This window comes from Rhincodon typus, chromosome 10, assembly GCF_021869965.1.
Source record: "Rhincodon typus isolate 14 chromosome 10, sRhiTyp1.1, whole genome shotgun sequence".
In the NCBI taxonomy this organism is placed as follows: Eukaryota; Metazoa; Chordata; class Chondrichthyes; order Orectolobiformes; family Rhincodontidae; genus Rhincodon; species Rhincodon typus.
This window is the reverse complement of record NC_063341.1, coordinates 35,532,947-35,554,570: the sequence shown is the minus strand read 5'-3', so window position 1 is coordinate 35,554,570 and position 21,624 is coordinate 35,532,947. Positions and strand designations below refer to the sequence as shown.

Genomic DNA, 21,624 nt, shown 5'->3' with positions numbered 1-21,624 from the left:
TTGTAGAGTACATACATAACATTAAGATCATGAGATGATCTGATCTGTTGAATGTAGAGCAAACAGCCATGTTAATGCAAATGCACAGCTTAGACCCAAGAAATCTTGGAGATGACCATCTATACTTTTATTCATTCATAGGAACATAGACATCATTTATTCTACCAGTGCTTAAGGCAGTTAAGAATCAACCACATTGTTTTGGGTCTCGAATCACATGTAGACGATAGCAGATGAGGCTGACAGATTTCCCTTCCTAAAGGACGTTAGTGAAGCAAATGGGTTTTTACAACAATCAACAGTGATAACACAGGTGCCATTAAACAAGCTTTGGCCAATGATGCATACATCCTGTGAACAAATGATAAAAATGAACACAGACCACCCCATCTATGATTGGCCAACCTGCATTTTGATTAGCTTCATATAATTTTGGGTTAGCTCAGTTGGCCAGACAGCTGGTTTGCAATGTGGAGTCATGCAAACACTAAGTTCAATTCCAGCACTGGCTGAGGCTACCATGAAGGACATCTCCTTCTCAGCCTCTTCCCTGGCCAGAGGCCTGGTGACCCTCAAGTTAAACCACCACCAGACCACCACCAGTCCTCTCAGAGAGCAGGTCTATGGTCTGCTGGGACAATGGCAACTATACCTTTCCTTTATTGTCCTCTGCGTGATTGGCTAATATGCAGTTTTTACAATTCATTTGTGGAATGTAGGTGTCGCAGGTTGACCAGGATTTATTGCCTATCCCTAGCTGCCATTTTAACAAGGTGGTAATAAACTGCCTCTTGAACTGCACAATCTATGTGCTGTAGGTTGACCCATACTGGTTTTGGGAGGGAATGCCTGGATTTTGACCCAACAGTGAAGGAGTGGCAATATATTTCTAAGTCAGAATGGTGAGTGGCTTGCAGGTGATCTTGCAGGTGGTGGTGTTCCCATGTATCTGCTGCCCTTATCCTTTTAGATAGAAGTGGTCATGGGTTTGGAAGATGCTATCTGAGGATCCTCAATGAATTTCTACAGTGCATCTTGTAGATATACATCTGCTGCTGAGAGTCCATGGTGGAGGGAGTGGATGTGGTGCCAGTCAAGGGGGCTGCTTTGTCCTGGATGGTGTCAAGCTTCTTGAGCGTTGTTGGAGTTGCACCCATCCAAAAAGTGGAGTATTCAATCACAGTCTTGACTTGTGCCTTGTAGATGGCGGACAGGCTTTGGGGAGTCAGGAGGTGAACTACTCACCACAGTATTCCTAGCCTCAGCTACTCTTGTAGCCACTGTGTTTATGTGGCAAGTCCAGTTCAGTTTCTGGTCAATGGTAAACATAAAGGATGTTAATAGTGCGGGTTTCAGTGATGGTAACACCACTGAATGTCAAAGGGCAGTGGTGAGATGGTCACTGCTTGGCATTTGTGTGGCACAAATATTATTTGCCACTTGTCAGCACAAGCCTGGATACTGTCCAGATCATGTGTGTCAACATGATACACTCATGAACGAACAAAAATAAACAAACGACAGTAATAAAGTATAATACCTAATTTATCTTAACACTTGTTTGCGGCAAGGTTTATTTGTTGACTCCTGGAAAAATGCTTTATAACTTGAAATCCAGGCATACTGCTGGTAACCTCAATGCTGAAGAGCTAGAAGCATGCTCAGACTTGCGAAACAGAAGATATCCTCCATAAGTTGACAGGAAGGATGACATAACCTACCTGCTATTTCAACTGGTCAGTGATAATTTTTATTAAATATAATTAAACTTTGGCTTGATAGAAGGTGGTGAACTGACTCACTGGCAAGCATATGCCAGATGAAATCATGGTGTTTTTGCTTCTCTGCCTCAGTTCATTTTAGTGTAAGACAGAATCTTTAGCTGGCAAACATCCGTCAGAGTCCAGTTCAAATTTTAACAAATTGATGAGTGACTTCATAGATTCCCACAGATTCCTTAATTTTCTCATCATAATCATTCCAATCCTGACCAAAATAAAACAAAAATTATTTCAGGTAATTGTTTTGCAAGTCCAGTTTATACTTTTTCTACTTTTTAATCATGATGTGGAGGTGCTAGTGTTGGACTAGGTCAAAAGTTACATGATACCACGTTATAGTCCAACAGGTTTATGTGAAAGCACAAGCTTTTGTAGCACTGCCCCTTCATCCGGTGAAGTGAAGAGAACACCCAGGCACAAACTTCATATTCACGGAGATCAAAAGATGATACAAACGGTGTAAGTGGGGTGTCAACAGGCCAAATAATGGGTCTCTGCAGATGACAAAGTGTCAGATGGTGTGAGTAAAGTCTCAACAGCTGAATAACAAGTGACGGGATGGCCTATGATCCGATTAACTGAGGCAGAGAGATAATTACAAAAGAAAAGTAAAAATAACATGGTGCTGGAAACAAACCAAATGACTGGAATAATATGCTAGGTATAAGAGTCGCATGCCAAGGGTCTAGTCCAACTTTTTAATCAAGTCTAGCTCCTAAACAGAATGTGCAGCTAGCTCACCTTTTCCAGCAGGTTGATCTCACTAAATTTTGTTCCAGACTCTGTCCCTTCTGCAGCAAATCCAGCCTAAAAGCAGAGGATTAACTTCAGTTAACAGCTGAACAACACTTCATTATAGTGACTGAACTTTCAGTTTTTACTTTACTGGGGCAAATGAACACATCAGTGAGACAGCTTTTATGCTCACCATACCAGTCATTTATTACATTTGCACTTGCCTGTGGACTTCCTTGCAAATTTTGTATTGGAAATTTTATGACTAAAGTGGTATTCTAGTGCAGCATTCTCTCCAAGGGATCCAGGGCAAGTCAATGTATCTCTTAACCGACTAGATTGAAGAATCATGAATCAGGAGCATAGAGTTTGAACCATGCATTGTAAGTCAGAATATTTCGTGTCATGGCAAATCAGGCACAAAGCAAAAAGTAGGAAGGAAAAGAATGATTGGATTTATAAAAAAAAAGTGACTGAAACAACAATGTGCCATCTTAAAATTTCTAATCAAAATCTTACAATACATAGGATATAATGTAACAGACCATTCAGCTAAGCCAGCATTTATGTTCCACTCAAGCCTCCCCCCTCTTTTCTCATCCAATATCAGTGTAACCCTTTGTTCCCTTCACACTAAACTGCTGATCTAACTTCCCCTTAATAGTGTATATTCTGCTTGCTTCAACCATTTCCTGTAATGGAGAGTTCCATTCTCACCACTCTCCAAATGCGTAAGTTATTTTTGAATTTTCTTTTGGATTTCTTAATGACTTTCTCACACTAATGGTCTCAGGTTATGTTCTTCCTCGAGTGGTAGTATTCTCTCAATATGCCTTGCAACAAAATATTCCATAATTTAAAAACCTTTCAAGTTCACCATCAGTCATTTTCTAAGAGAAAAGAGATGCAACCTCTTCGTTTTTGATATGCATACTTAGGCATTTGTTACCAGCCGTGTAAATCTAATCTGCACCCTCTTCAGTGCCTCAAAATCCTTTTACAATAATGCAGCCAGAACTGCATGGAATGCATGTTCCTGTATTTTATGCCCATCTAAATAAAGCTGAAGACACTGTATATATTGAAATCAAAATACTGCAGATGTTGGAAATCTGTAATAGAAATAAACTGAGCATGTTTGGCAGCATCTGGAGACAGAAACAGTGTTAATGTTTTGAGCTTAGTATAACACCTTTTAGTTTCTAAGACTACTTAGTAAAGTTAGGTCATATGAGATTCAGGGTGAGCTTGCCAATTGGATACACAATTGGCTAAATGGCAGGCGAAATGGCACATTTTTAAGGTGAAAGGAGAGAGATTTAGAAAAGACATGAGAGGCACTTTTTTTTGCACAGAGGGTGGTTCACGTGTAGAATAAATTTCCTGAGGAAGTGGTGGATAAGGGTACAATTACATCTTTTAAAAGACATTTTGATAGGTACATGAATAGGATGAGTTTGGAGGGATATAGGCCAGGAGCTGGCAGGTGGGACTAGTTTAGTTTGGGATTATGTTTGGCATGGACTGGTTGGACCGAAGGGTATGTTTCCATGCTATATGATTCTATGACTCTAAGAGTCATACTGAACTTGAAATGTTGACTCTGTTTCCCACTCTACAGATGCTGCCAGACTTGCTGAGTTTTGCTAGCCTGTATATATTATCTGCTTGCTCAACCTGTCCTGCAACCTTTAGTGACTTATGCACATATACCACTAGATCCCTCTGCTCTTGCACACTGGGGTAATGTTCTTTATTTTATTTCCATGTTCTTTCTATCAAAATGTATTATCTCATACTTATCTGCATTGAACATCATTTGTCATCTATCTGCCTACTCTACAAATTTGTCAATGTTCTTTAAGAGCTTTACACTGTCCTCTTTACAATTTCCAATTTTGGATCATCTGTAAATTTGGAAATTGCCCCTGCACACAAAGATCCAGATCATTAATATATATCAGGTAAAGTACAGGTTTGAATTTGATCCTTGCGGAACTCCATTACAAACCTTCAGCCCAAAAAACATCTTTACAATTACCCTTTGTTTCCTATTCCTCAGCTAATTTGTATTCATGTTGCAAATATTCCATTTATTCAAGTAGTAACGTTTCTCATAAGTTTATTACATAACACAATATCAACACTTTTTTGAAGTTTATGTACACCAAATCCACAATATTACTCTCCACAACTGTATTTGCTAACTCTTTTAAAAAAAAAAAACTCCAGTAAGTTAGATAAATGTGATTTTCCCTGAAGAAATCCGTTCTGGTTCTTCCTAACTTACCCACATTTTTCCATATGTCTATTCAATCTATTCTGAACAATAGCTTTTAGAATGTCCACACCACTGAAGTTAAACTGACTGGTCTGTAATTACTGGGCTTATCTGTACAACACTTTTGGAGTATCTGTATTACATTTGCAATTCTCCTGTCCTCTAACACTACCCTGAGTCCAGGGGAAATTTAAAGGTTGTTGCCTTTGTAAATTACAATCTCACCTCTTTCAATATCCTCAGCTATTGGAGTGGGTAAAAGAGGGTAAAGGTTTTGCTGGGAAAATGTATCAGAACAGAGGTGAAGAATGGGTGAAAAAAGTCAATAGCTGCAGAAATATTATGGTGAGAACAAAGTTGGAATTTAAAAACTGCAGGTTGCAAGGTTGTGGAAGATGACCAAAGCAAGGAAATTGAGCCCATGAAAGTAGGCCTGCCATGAGAAATGACAGGATTGTGGGTGAGGGTTTGTCCATGAATATGGAAGGGGAGTTTACCCAGGAAAGGGAGAAGTTTAGTGCAGAATGGCAGTGAAATAACTGCAGGGAAAAGGAGCAAAATTAGTTTGTAACATGGGAATGTCCAAGATTTAATAGAACAGAATAATGCAATAGTCTAGATTAACAAAGGAGTGTCTTACTTGTGGTTGAAAGTCCACTGGTTCTAAGCCTCGACACTCGAAGTGTACTATAGTTTTAAACTTTTCACTGTCATCAGCCTTGGTATAAAAGAAATACAGCATGATTAACACAGCATTTGCAGTACCATTCTGTAAATAAATAAATTTGCTTGTTTCTACTTGTATGTAAGAATCTTTTCACAAATACTGCAGATGAATGAATGGATCGATTACCCACTAAATAAAGCAAGTTTACAACAGCACAGAACAGGTAACACTTCATAAGGCAACTTACATTGTAAGGTTTGATGGTGTCCTTCAGAATATCTAAAAACCAATGCAAAACCACACATCAAGGATTTAAGCTGTGTTAACATGCAAATAAAAATAATATTTTAATCACTACAGTTGAAACTGTCAAATCAACAATTGCTTAAAGGTCAACTACATGCCGTAATAGCTATAACATTAATGTTAAATATCAGTCTGCACTGAACTGCTAAATAATTCTGAGATAACAAGGTGCAGAGCTGGATGAACACAGCAGGCCAAGCCGCATCAGAGGAGCAGGAAAGCTGACGTTTCGGGCTCCTCTGATGCTGCTTGGCCTGCTGTGTTCATCCAGCTCTGCACCTTGCTATCTCAGATTCTCCAGCATCTGCAGTTCCTACTATCTCTGCTAGATAATTCTGTTGCTTCAAATATTTGAACTAAATAGTGGCCAATATATATAGTTAGTGGAGCTTTTTGCTTTTTGTCAGGATAATTAATGTTTTACTTCAACTGAAGGATGAATATGAGAAGCTGCAGCAATAGATTTTAAATTAACAATTAGCAAACTGCATACTTGACAGTCTGGTTAGTGCTATTGTGACTGCCAGAGTAATTGTAGAGGTGAGGCCTGAACATCATCCTGCTCTGAGCTATTGCTCATCACTGCCAGGACGCTCACTAGAACTCACAAGTAAATACAAGTTAGTCACCACTGAAAAAAATACCATCGTCACATAGAAAAGCATAGTTGACAGATTTAGCACAAAGTGCACTGAGACAACGGTGATAATGCAAGGTGGAAATAACAGTCTTTACGATGGAGATGATACATTGGATCAGGGTGAAATAGTACAGTGGTCATGAACAATCTGATTCTGTCTCAAAATATTGTGGCTTATTGAAAGGATAAGAATTCTGTTAAACACTCAGCTGAATGTGCACATCAAGGAAATCTCTTTAACAGCAACTAGTATCACGACTGAAATGGATGCCGAGGACAGCTCATGGTGTATGCTGAAATTTGCTGTTTCCACAAGATGTTTAGATAAATGGGCGGTGCTGTATTTTGGAAAGGCAAATCAAGGCAGGACTTATACACTTAATAGTAAGGTCCTGGGGAGGGTCACTGAACAAATAGACCTTGGAGTGCACATTAATAGTTCTTCAAAAGTGCAGTCCCACGTCAACAGGATAGTGAGAAAGAATTTGGTATGCTTGCCTTTATTGGTCAGTGCATTGAGTATAGGAGTTGGGAGGTCATGTTGAGGCTGTACAGGGCATTGGTTAGGCCACTATTGGATTACTGTGTGCAATTCTGGTCTCCCTGTTATAGGAAGGATGTTGTGAAACTTGAAATGGTTCAGAAAAGATTTACAATGATGTTGCCAGGGTTGGAGGGTTTGAGCTATAGGGAGAGGCTGAATAGGCTGGGGCTTTTTTCTCTGGAGCGTCAGAGGCTGAGGGGTGACCTTACAGAGGTTTGTAAAAGTTATGAGGGGCATGGATAGGGTAAATAGTCAAGGTCTTTCCCCAGGGTGGGGGAGTCCAAAACTAGAGGGCATAGGTTTAATGCGAGAGGGAAAAGATTTAAAAGGGACCTAAGGGGCAACTTTTTCACGCAGAGGGTAGTGCATGTATGGAATGAGTTGCCAGAGGAAGTGGTGGAGGCTGGTACAATTATAACATTTAAAAGACATCTGGATGGGTATATAAATAGGAAGGGTTTAGAGGGATATAGGCCAAATGCTGGCAAATGGGAATAGATTTATTTAGGATATCTGGTCCGCATGGATGAATTGGACTGACGGGTCTGTTTCCATGCTCTATGACGATGACTAAAAATAAAACAACAGAGTATTCTCCATAAAAATAGCTTACAAGGTTATTTGTTACCTAGCAGGCAGGTATTGCAGAAAATTATATGTAACTCATAGTTCTTACATTTCTGTGAACAGCGTATCAAAATTAGTACTTTTTTCTCAAATCGTTTTTAACCAATTATAAGACACTTCATTTCTTGTAGCAATACAAATAGTTTATGGATTTTGAAATACAGATCTTCATAACACCCTCTGAGGTTAAGCATGGGACATCATTGATCGCTTCTCAGGTCACAGGTAGGCCAAACCCACTGTTATGGATTAAATGAATGAAAAACTTATACAATCCTGCCCTAACTGTAAGGTGTTGCCAAATACTTAAATTTTTTTATTCATTCATTAGATGTGGGCCTCACTGGCTGGACCAGCATTTATTGCCCATCCCTAATTGCCCAGAGGGCAGTTTAAGAGTCTACCACATTGCTGTGGGTCTGGAGTCACAGTTTGCCAGATTTCCTTCCTAAAAGGACATGAGTGAACCAGATGGGTTTTTTCTGACAATCAGCAATGGTTTCATGGCCATCTTTAGACTCTTAATTCCAGATTATTATTGAATTCAAATTCCACCATCTGCCATGGTGGGATTCGACCCCAGGTCACTAGGACATTACCTAGGTCTCTGGATTAACAGTCCAGCGATAATACCACTAGGCCATCGCCTTCTACCTTATTATGATTGCAACTTTAAATAATCGAGTCTTCACAACTTTATACACTGCTAGTTGTTTCATTGCTTGTGCCTGTACTCTGACTTCACTTTGCAAAACAAAATAAATGATTTCAGAACGTGATTACTGTCACCTCATGTAGAACTGCTCCTAATAAGGGAGCCAATGGTCTAGCGGTACTATCGCTAAAATCCAAAAACTCAGCTAAAGTTCTGGGAACCTAAGTTCAAATCCAGCTATGACAGATGATGGAATTTGAATTCAATAAAAAAAAATCTGTAATTAAGAACCTACTGATGACTATGAAACCACTGCTGAGGAAAAACCCAACTGGCTTACCAATGTCCTTCAAGGAAGGAAATCCGCCATCCTCACCTGGTCTGATTCCAGACCCAAAACCAATGTGGTTAACTCTTAACTGACCTTTCAAATGGCGTAGCAAGCCACTCACTCACCAACTTTGGATGGGCAAGTTGGTGAAAAATAAGGCAGCTGTTCCCCAGTACAAAGATGTTATGAAAATGCATTAAAGTACTATTCTGCAAGTTTGACAGCGTTCTCAAACTGATAATGCAAAGTGAAAACAGAGAAGTATCAAACTTTCACACATTTGCAAAATATTAAAGTTATAATATTTAGCTACACAAAAGCCTGGTTCGGCCACATCTGGAGTATTGTGTCTAGTTCTGGTCGCCTCATTACAGGAAAGATGTGGAGGCGTTGGAAAAGGCACAGAGGAGATTTCCCAGGATGTTGCCTGGAATGGAGGGAAGGTCTTATGAGGAAAGTTTGAGCGCGCTAGGGCTTTTCTCTTTAGAACTACGAAGGATAAGAGGTGACTTGATAGAGGTGTACAAAATGATCAGAGGTATAGATAGAGTAGACAGCCAGAGACCTTTTCCTACGGTGGAGGTAGCTATTAGAAGGGGGCATAGTTTTAAACTGAGTGAAGGTAGATACAGGGGAGACATCAGAGGTAAGTTCTTTACTCAGAGAGTGGTCGGGGCGTGGAATGCATTGCCGGAGAGGGTAGTGGAGTCGGCCTCATTAGGGGCATTTAAGCGGCTATTAGATAGGCATATGGATGATAGTATAAAGTAGGGGTGGAGGTTAGATAGATCTTAGGATTAGGGTAAAAGTTCAGCACAACATCGTGGGCTGAAGGGCCTGTACTGTGCTGTACTGTTCTATGTTCTAAAGAACTCCTTTTACAGTTGTTGCTATTGTTAAAATTAATCTCTCACCAAAAGGATGCTTTTAAAAACGTGAAAAAAAATCAAGAAAATACAGTGTAATGAAACCAATATTAATAACTAAAGTAGACTTAGATTCCTCTCTAAATCACCTACCAATGGAGTTCTCTCTTGAACACAGCTTGCACTTCTGTATCATACTGGCACTTCCTCTCCCACCTTTGAGTGGGACACTGCTCTGTACAAAAAAAAACAACTTTCATTTATCTGGCACCTTTCAAACTATTAAATGTAGCAGGCTGAAAATTTACAAAATAGATGGTGGGAGAATCACATCAGGATTTAACTTTTCAAACAGCATTCTGGCCAATTATGGTCCAATGACCAAATACAGGGAAGATGTAAAGCTACATAATTTATTGTTTCATGAGACACTAAAAGAATAAAAAAAGGGACTCACCATTAATGTGATATACTGCCATTTATCAGACAGTTCTCCACAATTCTGACATTTTAACTAATATAAAAGAATACAGAAATTAATTAAATGTTTATGAGTGGTGCAATGTTTACACCATGGCTACAATGAGTACCATTCAGTAGTTTATGACTAAGACAAGCCTAGATAAGTCTGTGCCCTTACATAAAACCACTGTAGGAACAACTTTGCTATAAGAATTGTAGTGGTTACTAAGACAACTAGTTTTGGGAAATAAATTATTTTAAGTGATCTTTCAGGCTTACATTTCATATAATACAAAACAGATTCACAAAATCAGAAATAAAAACACAACATGTTGCAAATATCCAGCAGGTCTGGTGGTATCTATTGAAAGAACAAAGTTGTAAGGTGTCAGACATAAGACATCAAGTTTGATATGCTTTGGGATAGACTAATTCAGAATGATGAGATGTGAGAGATTGAATAGAGTATGATGAACTGCAAGGGTTTGAGTAGATCCTTATTATGCATAATGGGGCTTTGAGTTGAGCAGTATGATGCTCTCTGGGAGTTCCAGTAGGATGTGACAGACTATGCGGTTTGAGGAGAAAGTTGATCTGTGGGGTGTTGAGTTTGAATAGAGTATTACGTTGTGGAGGCTTCAGTAGAGCAACAGATTCATGGGGGTTTCATTGGAGCAGCATGACGGGCTGTGGAATAGGAGTACAGCAGCATGACGGGGTGTGGGATAGCGAGATGAGCAATATGATGGATTATGGATGTTTCAGTAGAGCATGACGTTGTGTCGAGTATAGCAGTGTGATGGGCGGTGGGATCTTGAGTACAGTAATATGAGTTCGTATACAGCAGTGTGAATGGGCTGTGGAATAGCATACAGGGCCGTGTGATGGGCTGCGGGAGGGCGCGCGCGCGGCGGGGCGAGGGGGGCCTGCGGGAGGGCGCGCGCGGCGGGGCGAGGGGGGCCTGCGGGAGGGCGCGCACGGCAGGGTAGTCAGTCACTGTTTCAGTGGCAGAGACACATTGAGAGTTGCTCTACCTTCAGGTACCAGCGGAAATCATCTCCCTCCGGCCGCACGTTGCTGATATTTTCCAAAGTTGCTTTGAACTGGAGCCCAAATTTCTGCAAACGGGTAAGTGCAACATGAGTATCAGGAACCCCACAAGCAAAGCATCAACAACTACTTTTAACATAAACCTTGTTTATGTCACTCACCACCATCTTGGCCTCCCCACAAATCAGTTTACGGCCTGTCGTAATGTGAGTCGTCACGCCCTTCGCCTCCCGCAGCTGCATCGCCCCCTGCAGGTCGCAGCAATATTACAGGGAGAGCGACTCCAGCTTCTTCAAGCAATAGCTGCAGGTTAATTTCGGCTTGCAATATACTTAACGCGTTTGGATGACAGAAGAATTGTCAACAATTTGGAGGGGGAGAAAATGAAACGACGTTGGACAGAATTTATTTTTTACGTGCATTGTTACAACAATGATTGTTTCAGTCTCATAAACATTGAACATGGAGTACAACCTACACGTCTAAACCCTACGTTGCAAAAATGTAAAGACACTGGAAAACATGCGATTCACATAATTAGGGTGGAAGACTGAGACTGTTCTCCAGAAAATAGATGAAAAGATGACATAAGCAATGGCACAAAGTGGACCAAATAGCCTGTTTCTGTGCTGCTAACTTTATGTGTTATCAACGTTACATAAATATGATTTCAGTTCAATGGCACACTGAAAAATTGAAATTAATTTTAATTTTTGGTTTTAGACTCTTGTCAGAAGGTTGACAGCCATGCATCTCCACTTTTATCCTACATTCCTCTGCACATTCCATATAATACAACTGCATCCAACCCATTATATGTGTATCTAACCAATTTCCATCCACGGATCTAGCTTATCATTTATCTAGCTTTTCTTTTCCCTTGGGTTACTATCAACAATCCCTTTGTCTGTCTAATCATGATAAGTGCAAGGTAATGCATTATGAGAGGACTAAAAAGGTAGGGACATGCCCAATGAATGTTAAGTCTGTAGGGAGTAATGAGGAAGAAAGGGACCTTGGTGTACACATCCTTAGATCCCTGAAGGTGTCAGCACAGGTAGACAAGGTAGTGAAGAAGGCATCCAAGATGCTTGTCTTCATTAGCCAGGATGTAGAACATAGGAGCAAGGAAGTCTTGTGGCAAATTTATAAAACATTGGTTAGGCAACAGATAGAATGTTGTGTGCAGTCCTGGTTGCCACACTATCGAAGGACGTAATTGTACTGGAGAGGGTGCAGAAGAACTTCACCAGAATGTTGCCTGTGATAAGAAGTCTCAGTTATGAGGAGAGATTGGATAGGCTGTTTTTATTTTCCTTGGAGCAGAGGAGGCTGAGGAGGGGATGTGATTGAGGTATACAAAATTATGAGAGGAATAGACAGAGTAGATCATGAGAATTTCTTCTCCATGAGAGATGTGTCTAAGACCAGAGGGCATAAGTTAATGGTGAGGAGTAAGTGGTTTAGAGGAGACCTGAGCTGCATGTTTTTTACACAGAGGGTGGTAGATATATGGAAGGTACTGCCTGAGAGTGTGTGGCGGGTGTGGGAGGGAGGATGTTTGGTTTGTTTGTCACCAAAGACATGGTGGGCAGAAGGGCCTATTTCTATGCTGTATGATTCTATGACTAACCTTTTTCCTTTCTCTATCCCTGGGCCCTGTCTCCACCTATCCACTCATTCCTCCCCACTTTCCATCCCCTCCCTCACTCTGTCATCAGCATAAACACATCTTGGTTATTAGCAGTTCTGAAGAAGGGCTAATGGACTTGAAACATTAACTCTCTTCCTCTCCGCAGATGCTGCCAGAGATGCTAAGTTTCTTCAAATTTCTGTTTGTGTACCATTATATCCATCATCGATTTCCTACTTTGCTTCCCTCTACTATGTTTTCCATGGATCTTTCCCTCCAATAACTTTAAACTATCAATATTCACAAGTTCCAGTTCAATATTTCTCCTAATAAAGTTTGCTTCATTTTTGGGCTCACACTTCTTGTATTCTTTACCAAAGTATTGCATTTGTACTGGGTTTATGTTCCTTTGAGACTGCTGCCTCTCATCATATCCTACTGTAGTTTTTCAAATTAAACATGTCTTAAGTGCTAATAAATAGAATCAATGTCAAGGGTTTCGGAAGCAAGTTATTCTCTCTCAATTAGTATGACTGAATTCAGAAAGCTGCTAGCCTTAAGCAGTTTTTAAAGCCCTGCTTTTCTGCATATCCCTTAACATATTTTCAGCACTTTCTTTAAAAAATGAAACCTGTGAAACCAAATAGAGTCATAGAGTCACAGCACGGAAACAGACCCTTCAGTCCAACTCATCCATACCAACTGGGTTTCCCAAAACTAAACTAGTCCCATTTGCTCGTGTTTGGCCCATATCCCTCTAAAACATTCCTATTCATGTACCTATCCAAACCTCTTTTAATTATTGTGACTGTATCTGCATCCACCACTTCCTCTGGCAGTTCATTCTACATACAACCCTCTCTGAGAAAAAGTTGTCCTTTGGGTCCCTTTTAAATCTTTCTCCTCTCACCTTAAAATTATGCCCATTATTTTTGACTCTCTTATCCTGGGAATAAACCTTAGCTATTCACCTTATCTATAACCCTCATGATTTTATAAACCTCTATAAGGTCACCCTTCAACCTCCGACGTTCCAGTGAAAAAGATCGCAGCCTGTCCTTATAACTCAAACCCTCCACTCCCGGCAACATGCTGGTAAATCTTTTCTGCATTCTTTCCAGTTTAATAACATCCTTCATGTAGCGGGGCACACCCTCCCTCATTTATCTAAAATCTGCCCCACTCAGCTCGAATATATACAGTGACCGGGCCTCCACTGCTCCCTGTGGAAGAGAATTCCAAACATTCATCACCCTAGGAGAGAAGTTATTCCTCCTCATCTCTGTATTCAGCTGAACACTCCTTACTTTTAAACTGTGCTACCAAAACTTAGACTCCCACACGCAAGGAAACATCCTCTCAGCATCTACCCTGCCAGGTGCCCGCATAATCTCTCCTGTGTTTCATTAAGATCACCTCACATGCGTCTGCACTCCAATTTGTACAGACCTAACCTGCTTGAACTTTCCTCATAAGACAGAAATTTTCCATCTTAGGAATCAATCCAATGAAGTTTCTGTGAACTGCCTCCACTGCAGTCCAATTTTCCTCAAGTGACCAAGACCCGTAAGCGACATTCTGGATGTGGTTTCTTCAATGCCCTATACATCTTATAATAAAGGCTGAAATTCCATTTGCCTTCCTAGTTACTTGCTGTACCAGGTGTATAAATCTTTTGTGATTTATATGTAGGAGGATGCCCAGATCCCTTCATAGCACAGTGTACTGCAGTCTCTCTGCATTTAAACAGAACCAAAAATGTTAAGCAGCTTTATGGGACAGTTTTTTTTTGATTGAGTGAATAATTACCAGTGGCAGAAGCAACCAGGGGAACACAGATGTAAGGTGATTGGCAAAAGGAGTAGAAGCCATATGTGGAAAAGTGTGATTTATTGCAGAAATTTGTTGCTATCTAGAATGTGCTGCCAGAAGATGTAATAATCACATGCAAAAGAGAACGGGATGAATTCATGGAGGGGAAAGTAATTATAGGGGCAGGGGGGCAGGCCATGCGGGGAAGGGAGGGGTGATGGTAGGAAATCTGCACTAAATTTGAAAAATAACCCTGCCAAGAAGTATCAATAAATTTAATTAACTTAATAAAGTAATTAACTAATTAGAAACTGCTGGACAGGTGACATGTTGTAGCTGTATGATGTGGGAGCTGGCTGATCCCATTGTTAATGGTGATGACCACATTTGCAGCAAGTGTTAGTTGCTCAAGGAACTTCAGCTCAGAGCTGATGAACTGGAATCCGATCTTCAAACAATGCGGCACATCTGGGAGGGGGAGAAGTACCTGGATGCTGTGTTTCAGGAGGCAGTCACACCTGGTAGATTAAGTACTTCAAAATTGATCAGTGGCCAGGGACAGCAGGGTGTGACTGTAAGTGAGGCAGGTAGAGGGATCCTGCAGTCAAAAACAGAGGACTCTCAGCTCTGTACCTTGCCCAACAGGTACGGGGTACTTGCTCCCTGCGTGGATGAGGAAAAGGGCTGCACGGAGGATGAGCCAATTGACCACTGCACTGTAGTTTGGGAGGCCAATCAAAAGGGGGAGCAAAAAGACAGGTGGTAGTTGTAGGGGACTTGATAATCAGGGGAATAGATAGAATCCTTTGTAAGCAGGATTGAGAGTCCTGCATGGTGTGTTGACTGCCCGGTGCCAGGGTAAGGGATATCTCTGACCGGCTTGAAAGGATATTGGAGAGGGAGGGGGATGATCCAGCTGTTGTGGTCCACGTTGGAACAAACAACAGAGGCAAGACTAGGAAAGAGGACCTGTTCAGGGATTATCAGGAGCTAGGAATGAAATTAGAGAACAGGTCTTCAATGGTTATAATCTCTGGATTACTGCCCAAGCCACGTGCTAATTGGCATAGGGAGAATAAGAGAAGTAAACACGTGGCTAAAAGAGTAGTGTGGGAAAGAGGGATTCCTTTTCATGGGGCACTGGCATCAGAATTGGAACAGGAGGGATCTGTACTGTTGGGATGGTCTCTACTTGAATCAAGCTGGGACCAATGTTCTAGCAAAAAGTGTAAATAGGCTGGTCAACAGGACTTTAAACTAGAAAGTGGCAGGGGTGGGGAAAGGGAAGAGTAAAACTCCCCGCCCCCAGTGGGGAACAAAGCAGCAGGTTAACATCTGTAGGGGTAAATTCCACTGTGGAAAAATGAAATAAATGACAGAAGAGAAAAACTCTGGAAAGGTTCTTAAAGTCTCCAGCACAGGCACCAATAGGACAGTGTTTGGAAAGGGTTAGGAACCAAACTTCAAGCACACTGGAGAAACGAGTGACAATGAGAAGAGGGATGGTTAATACAGGACTGAAGGTGTTATATCTGAATGCACCCAGTATAAGGAATAAGGTAAATAAGCTTGTGGCACAGATTGAAATTGGCAGATACGATGCGGTGTGCATCATGGAGACATGGCTGCAAGGAGATCAGGATTGGGAGCTGAATATCCAAGGATATACATCCTATTGAAAAGATAGGCAGGTAGGCAGAGGGAATGAGGTTGCCTTATTAGTAAGAAATAAAATTAAATTAATAGTAAGAAATGAAGTAGGGTCAGATGGTGTAGAATCTGCATGGGTAGAGTTGAGGAACCACAGAGGTTAATAAAAACCATAGTTGATGTTACATACAGACCTCCAAACTTAGTCAGGAGCAGGGGCACAAGATGCACCAGGAGATAGAAAAGGTGTGCAGTAAAGGCAAAGTTACGGTGACCATGGGGGATTTCAATATGCAGGTGGACTGGGAAAATCAGGTTGGTAGTGGAATGTCTACAAGATGGCTTTTTGGAGCAGCTTGTGGTGGAGCCCACTAGGGAACAGGCAATACTGGATTTGTGCAATGAGGCCAACTTGATGAGGGAGCCCTTCGGAGGCAGTGATCATAATATGATAAATTGCAGTGTAAATTCAGAGAGGGAGAAGATAGAATCTGAGGTAATTGTATTACCACTGAATATAGGCAACCACAGAGGCATGAGGGAGGAACTGGGCAGAATTGACTGGGAGAGGAGCCTAGCAGGAAAGACAGTGGAACAGCAATGGCAGGAGTTTCTGGGAGTAATTCAGGAGACACAGTTAAAATGCATCCCTAGGAAAAAGCAGCATGGTACAGGCAGGATGAGGCAACCATGGCTGACTAGGGAAGTCAGGGATAGCATAAAAGGAAAAGAGAAAGCATACAATGTGGCAAAGGGCAGTGGGGAGCCAGGGGATTGGGAAGCTTCTAAAGACCAACAGAGGGCAACAAATAAAAAAGAAATAAGTAGGAAGATGATTAAATATGAGGGTAAGTTAGCCAGTAATATAAAGGACTATGAGTTACTTTAGATATATAAAGGACAAAAGAGAGGCAAAAGTAGACATTGGACCACTGGAAAATGACAGTGGAGAGATAGTAATGGGGAACAAGGAAATGACTGAGGAACTGAATAATTACTTTGCGTCAATCTTCACAGTTGAAGACACTAGTAATATCCCAAAAATTCAAGAGTCAGGGGACAGAGCACTGGGTATGGTGGCCATCACAAAGGAGAAGGTGCTAGAAAAACTGATGACCTGAAGGTGGATATATAACCTGGACCAGATGGATTACACCCCAGAGTTCTAAAGGAGATAGCTGAAGAGATAGTGGAGGTGTTAGTGGTGATCTTTTAGAAATTGCTAGAGTGAGGGAGGGTCCCAGAGGACTGGAAAATCACTAAAGTGATACTCCCTTTTTAAAAAGGGAGTAAGGCAAAAGACGGAAAATTACAGGCCAATTAGCCTAACTTTGTTCGTGGGTAAGATCTCAGTTCATTATGAAGGATGAGATTTCTGAATACTTGGAAGTGCGCGGTAAAATACGGTAAAGTCAAAGGGAGGTCGTGCCTGACAAATCGGTTAGAATTCTTTGAGGAAGTAACGAGCAGGTTAGACCAAGGAAAGCCAATGATGTTATCTACCTGGACTTCAAGAAGGCCTTTGAGAAGGTGCCGCACAGGAGGCTGCTGAGTAAGATAAAGGCCCATGGGTTGGAGGCAAGGTGCTAGCATGGATAGGAGATTGGCTGTCTGGCAGACAGCCAGAGTGTGGGGGTAAAAGGGTCTTTCTCAGGGTGGCAGCTGGTGACAAGTGGTGTTCCACAAAGGTCAGTGCCAGGACCACAACTTTTCGCTTTATGCATTAATGATCTAAATTAAGGCATGAGGGCATTCTAGCTAAGTTTGCAGACAATACAAAGATAGGTAGAGGGACAGGTGGTATTGAGGATACAGAGAAGCTGCAGAAGGATTTGGACAAGTTAGGAGAGTGGGCAAAGAAGTGGCAGATGGAGTACCACATGGGGAAAGTGTGAGGTCATGCACTTTGGTAAGAAGAATAGAAGCATGAACTATTCTCTAAATGGGGAGAAAATTCAGAAGTCTGAAGTGCAGAGAGACTTGGGAGTTTTAGTCCAGGATTCTCTCAAGGTAAACTTGCAGGTTGAGTCAATAGTTAAGGCAAATGCAACTTTGGCATTTATTTTGAGCGGTCCTGAATATAAAAGCAGGGATGTGCTACTAATGCACTCCAGCCCTTGAGCTGCCAACCTACCTCAAAATGCCTCAAGGGTAAGCAGGGGATGCAGCCTGCTGCCTTTCAGGACACCGGGTATGGACATAACTGCTAGAGAGAGGCACAAAGTAGGCAATTATGACACCCCTCTCCTAGTAATGGATCTTTAGGTAAGGAAGGAGCAGGCACAGGAGTCCTTTGACTTGTGCTATACCTGAAGATCAGGAACATGGCACCAAAGAGATGATATTTTTAAAATCACTCCCACAACATACCAACACACTGCACAGCACGGCAGAAAGGGCAGTCATAGAGACGTAGAGCATGGAAACAGACCCTTCAGTCTAACTTGTCCCTGCCACCCAGATATTTTAAATTAATCTAGTACCATTTGGCTGATACCCCTCTAAACCATTCTCATTCATATACCCATCCAGATGCATTGCCAGAAAATTAATTTAGCAATTATTTTTACTTAGAACATGGGCATAACTTGTTTGTTAGAAAGATAACCAATTTCACACAAAATACTGTTCAAAATCATTAGCTCATTAAATAGAAAAATCAGTTTCTTGAATACTGGAAAGGTGCATTTGTCTGCACAGCTTTGACATTATGGGAAAATATGTGCACAATGACAGGAATATGAATCAATTATTTCATACTTCCATAGGCCTAAACCACCTACAGCTATTCAACATTCAGCCACCTGCAAGAATTACTTTCAACCAGACTGTATTAAATAGTAGGGTGTAATTCACCTCCTCTGCAAAATGCATCCCAGATTAAGAATTCATCATCTCGTAGGAAATCTTCATGACTGCTTACATTACATGCAGTCTACCATTATTCACTCAATGACATGCATTTCACAGCCACGGCTGCCAAATATAAATCGTGTCCAGTGCCATGAACCCAATAAAATCACCTCATCTTTCTTCATCTATGTAAAGCAATCCTGGATGATGCCTGTACTCTAGTCAAAAAGGGCAGGATAAATTAGTAAATGCCAAAATACTGGGTACAGAACAAAAAATAAATGTTAATTTTTCCTCACCATAATAAAGACACTGATAGAAAACCCATCAGTCATTATCTTGGCAAAGAGTGCATTCATGGCTATCATGTTACTACTGTTGCTCTAGAAGTGACATTCCTTTGTCACTGCAGGAAAGCCGTTTCAGTACTGAAGTTCCAAAGATGAAAACTATTCATTTTTAACACTTGGAAGCAGTTTTTTATAAAGTAATAAACATTCCAATTTATTGTCTGTTGTTGAAATTGTAACAAAGATCTAATTATTTTATTAGTTTCCAACTATAAAACCAATGTTACATATATAGACACTTTTAAAGCCAGAAAACAGAAATTTGCTTTCTATATATTACAAAATATTTGTAGCTCAGCATAGTAAATGAGAGTGTTTCTTCCATGTCTCATTTTATAGTTTATAGCTCACTTTATACCTATACTTTGTTTAATTGATAACCTGGAGATTATCTTGTGACAAAGAAGTATCAAATGGCAACACCATCCATTATCTTTGTCAAATATTTAGAGAAATTTCAGTCAATAAGCCACACATTCATTTCAATATCATTTATTTAAAAAAGAAATCAACTACTTTGTAAACAAGATGGAGTTGTTTATATATTCACATAAAAAAATTACCAAATCCACGTAAGATAAAGTTAGCTGCTGTAGCACATAGTTAGTCCACTTCAATTCATTGGGTCTCTATCACTCCAGTCCATAGCCAAATCCATCATCTTTGTGTGGAAACCAAACTCTTAGATAGGCTTAATCTTGAAGTGTAGCCCAATAAGACTGAAAACTAGACATTTCAAATCCTGGACCAGATAGTAGAAAACTCGCAGACCCTCCGGATCCCTAGAAGTAAACAATATTTTACCATTTATATGTAGTACAATATAAATTACAGTACTTCAAAACACATCAGCTAAATTTCTATTTGCAGAGCCTGGGTATGAGCTTGAAGTGAAGGGATGTTTGCATTGCATGGGAGGCAGTGGAATCAACACCTATGAATTGTGAAGAGGATAGTGTGGAACTTCAAAAGAACATAGACAAACTGGTGGAATAGATGAACAAATGGCAGATGAAATCTAGTACTCAGTGTAAAGTGATTCATTTTGGTAGAGCAGAATATAAAGAGAATAATTCTAAAATGAGTGCAGGAGCAGAGGGATCTGTGTATCTATGTACATAACTCATTAAAGGCAGTAAGACACATTGAGATCACTAACACATACAACATCCTTGACTTTATTAATTAGTGACAAAGTACAAAACTTGTATAAAATACTAGTTTGACCTGTGATGATATGAGTGATATATCATGTATGTTTTTTTTAAAAAAGTAGTTTAGATTCCAACTCTTATTTTGTTTTGCGGAAGAATTTTTTTTGAAGAAGTAACAAAGAGGATTGATAAGGGCAGAGCTGTGAACATGATGTCTGAGGACTCCAGTAAGATTCGACAAGGTTCCTCATGGTAGACTGGTTAGCAAAGTTAGATCATGTGGAATAAAGGGACAACTAGCTATTTGGAAATAGAATTGGCTCGAAGGTAGAAGACAGAGGGTTGAAGACAGGTGGGTGGTTGCTTTTCACACTGGAAAAGTGTGACGAGCGGTGTGCCACAAGGATCGGTGCTGGGGCCACTGCTTTTCATCGTTTACATAAAAGTGATTTGGATGTAAACAGTAGGAGGTATGGGTTAGTAAGTTTGCAGATGACACCAAAATTGGAGGTGTTGTGGACAACAAAGAAGGTTACTTCAATGTACAACAGGATCTTGATCAGATGGGCCAAGGAGTAGCAGATGAAGATTAACTTATATAAATGTGAGGTTCTGCATTTTGGAAAGGAAATCATGCAGGATTTATACACTTAATGGTAAGGTCCTGGGGAGTGTCGCTGAACAAAGAGACCTTGGGGTGCAGCTTCATAGTTCCTTGGAAGCAGAGTCCCAGGTAGGTAGGATAGCTAAGGTGGTGTTTGGTAGGCTTGCCAGGCTTGCCTTTACTGGTCAGTGCATTGAGTATAGGAGTAGGGAGGACATGTTGTGGCTATACAGGACATTGGTTAGGCCACTTTTGGAATACTGTGTGAGGGTTTGAGCAAAGGGAGAGGCTGAATCAACTGGGGCTATTTTCCCTGAAGCATTGAAGGCTGAGGGGTGACATTTCAAAAGTTTATAAAATCACAAGGGGCACGGATAGGGTAAATAGACAATGTGTTTTCCCTGGGGTCGGGGAGTCCAAAACTAGACAGCTTAGGTTTAAGATGAGAGGGGAAAGATTTAAAAGAAACCTAAAGGGCAACTTTTTCCACACAGAAGGTGGTGCATGTATGGAATGAGTTACCAGAGGAACTGGTGGAGGCTGGTACAATTACAACATTTAAAAGGCATCTGGATGGGTCTATGAATAGGAAGGGTTGAGAGGTCTATGAATAGGAAGGGTTG

At 40.8% G+C, this 21,624-nt stretch overlaps 2 protein-coding genes across 3 annotated transcripts in view; both read right to left on the bottom strand.

The window, feature by feature from the left end:
- Positions 1-103: 103 nt before the first annotated feature.
- On the bottom strand, positions 104-11,224 carry czib (CXXC motif containing zinc binding protein). Of its 2 annotated transcripts, XM_020513207.2 has the most exons (8): positions 11,107-11,224; positions 10,930-11,013; positions 9,891-9,947; positions 9,587-9,668; positions 5,712-5,743; positions 5,438-5,515; positions 2,523-2,588; positions 104-1,986 (listed from the first exon to the last, which is right to left on the bottom strand). In XM_020513207.2, the coding sequence occupies exons 1-8, from the start codon at positions 11,185-11,187 to the stop codon at positions 1,909-1,911; spliced, it is 558 nt and encodes a 185-aa protein (XP_020368796.2). In that variant the 5' UTR covers positions 11,188-11,224; the 3' UTR covers positions 104-1,908. The 2 variants fall into 2 exon arrangements, with proteins under 2 accessions (XP_020368796.2, XP_048457668.1); XM_048601711.1 differs by lacking the exon at positions 9,891-9,947.
- Positions 11,225-19,719: 8,495 nt separating this feature from the next.
- The window catches only part of magoh (mago homolog, exon junction complex subunit), a 9,146-nt gene continuing 7,241 nt past the window's right edge, over positions 19,720-21,624 (bottom strand). The window contains exon 5 of the mRNA XM_048601819.1: positions 19,720-20,025. Within this exon, the coding sequence (XP_048457776.1) occupies positions 19,926-20,025 (100 nt within the window). The 3' untranslated portion in view covers positions 19,720-19,925. The remainder of the gene's footprint in view (positions 20,026-21,624) is intronic.

What these genes read in the sequence shown, in the direction of transcription:
- czib (XM_020513207.2), bottom strand. Translation starts at nt 11,187, where the DNA reads ATGCAGCTGCGGGAGGCGAAGGGCGTGACGACTCACATTACGACAGGC. An exon ending in ATTTCCGCTGGTACCTGAAG is followed by an intron (nt 9,948 to 10,929) that starts GTAGAGCAACTC and finishes CTTTTATATTAG; the next exon opens with TTAAAATGTCAGAATTGTGG. An exon ending in ACACCATCAAACCTTACAAT is followed by an intron (nt 5,516 to 5,711) that starts GTAAGTTGCCTT and finishes TTTTATACCAAG; the next exon opens with GCTGATGACAGTGAAAAGTT.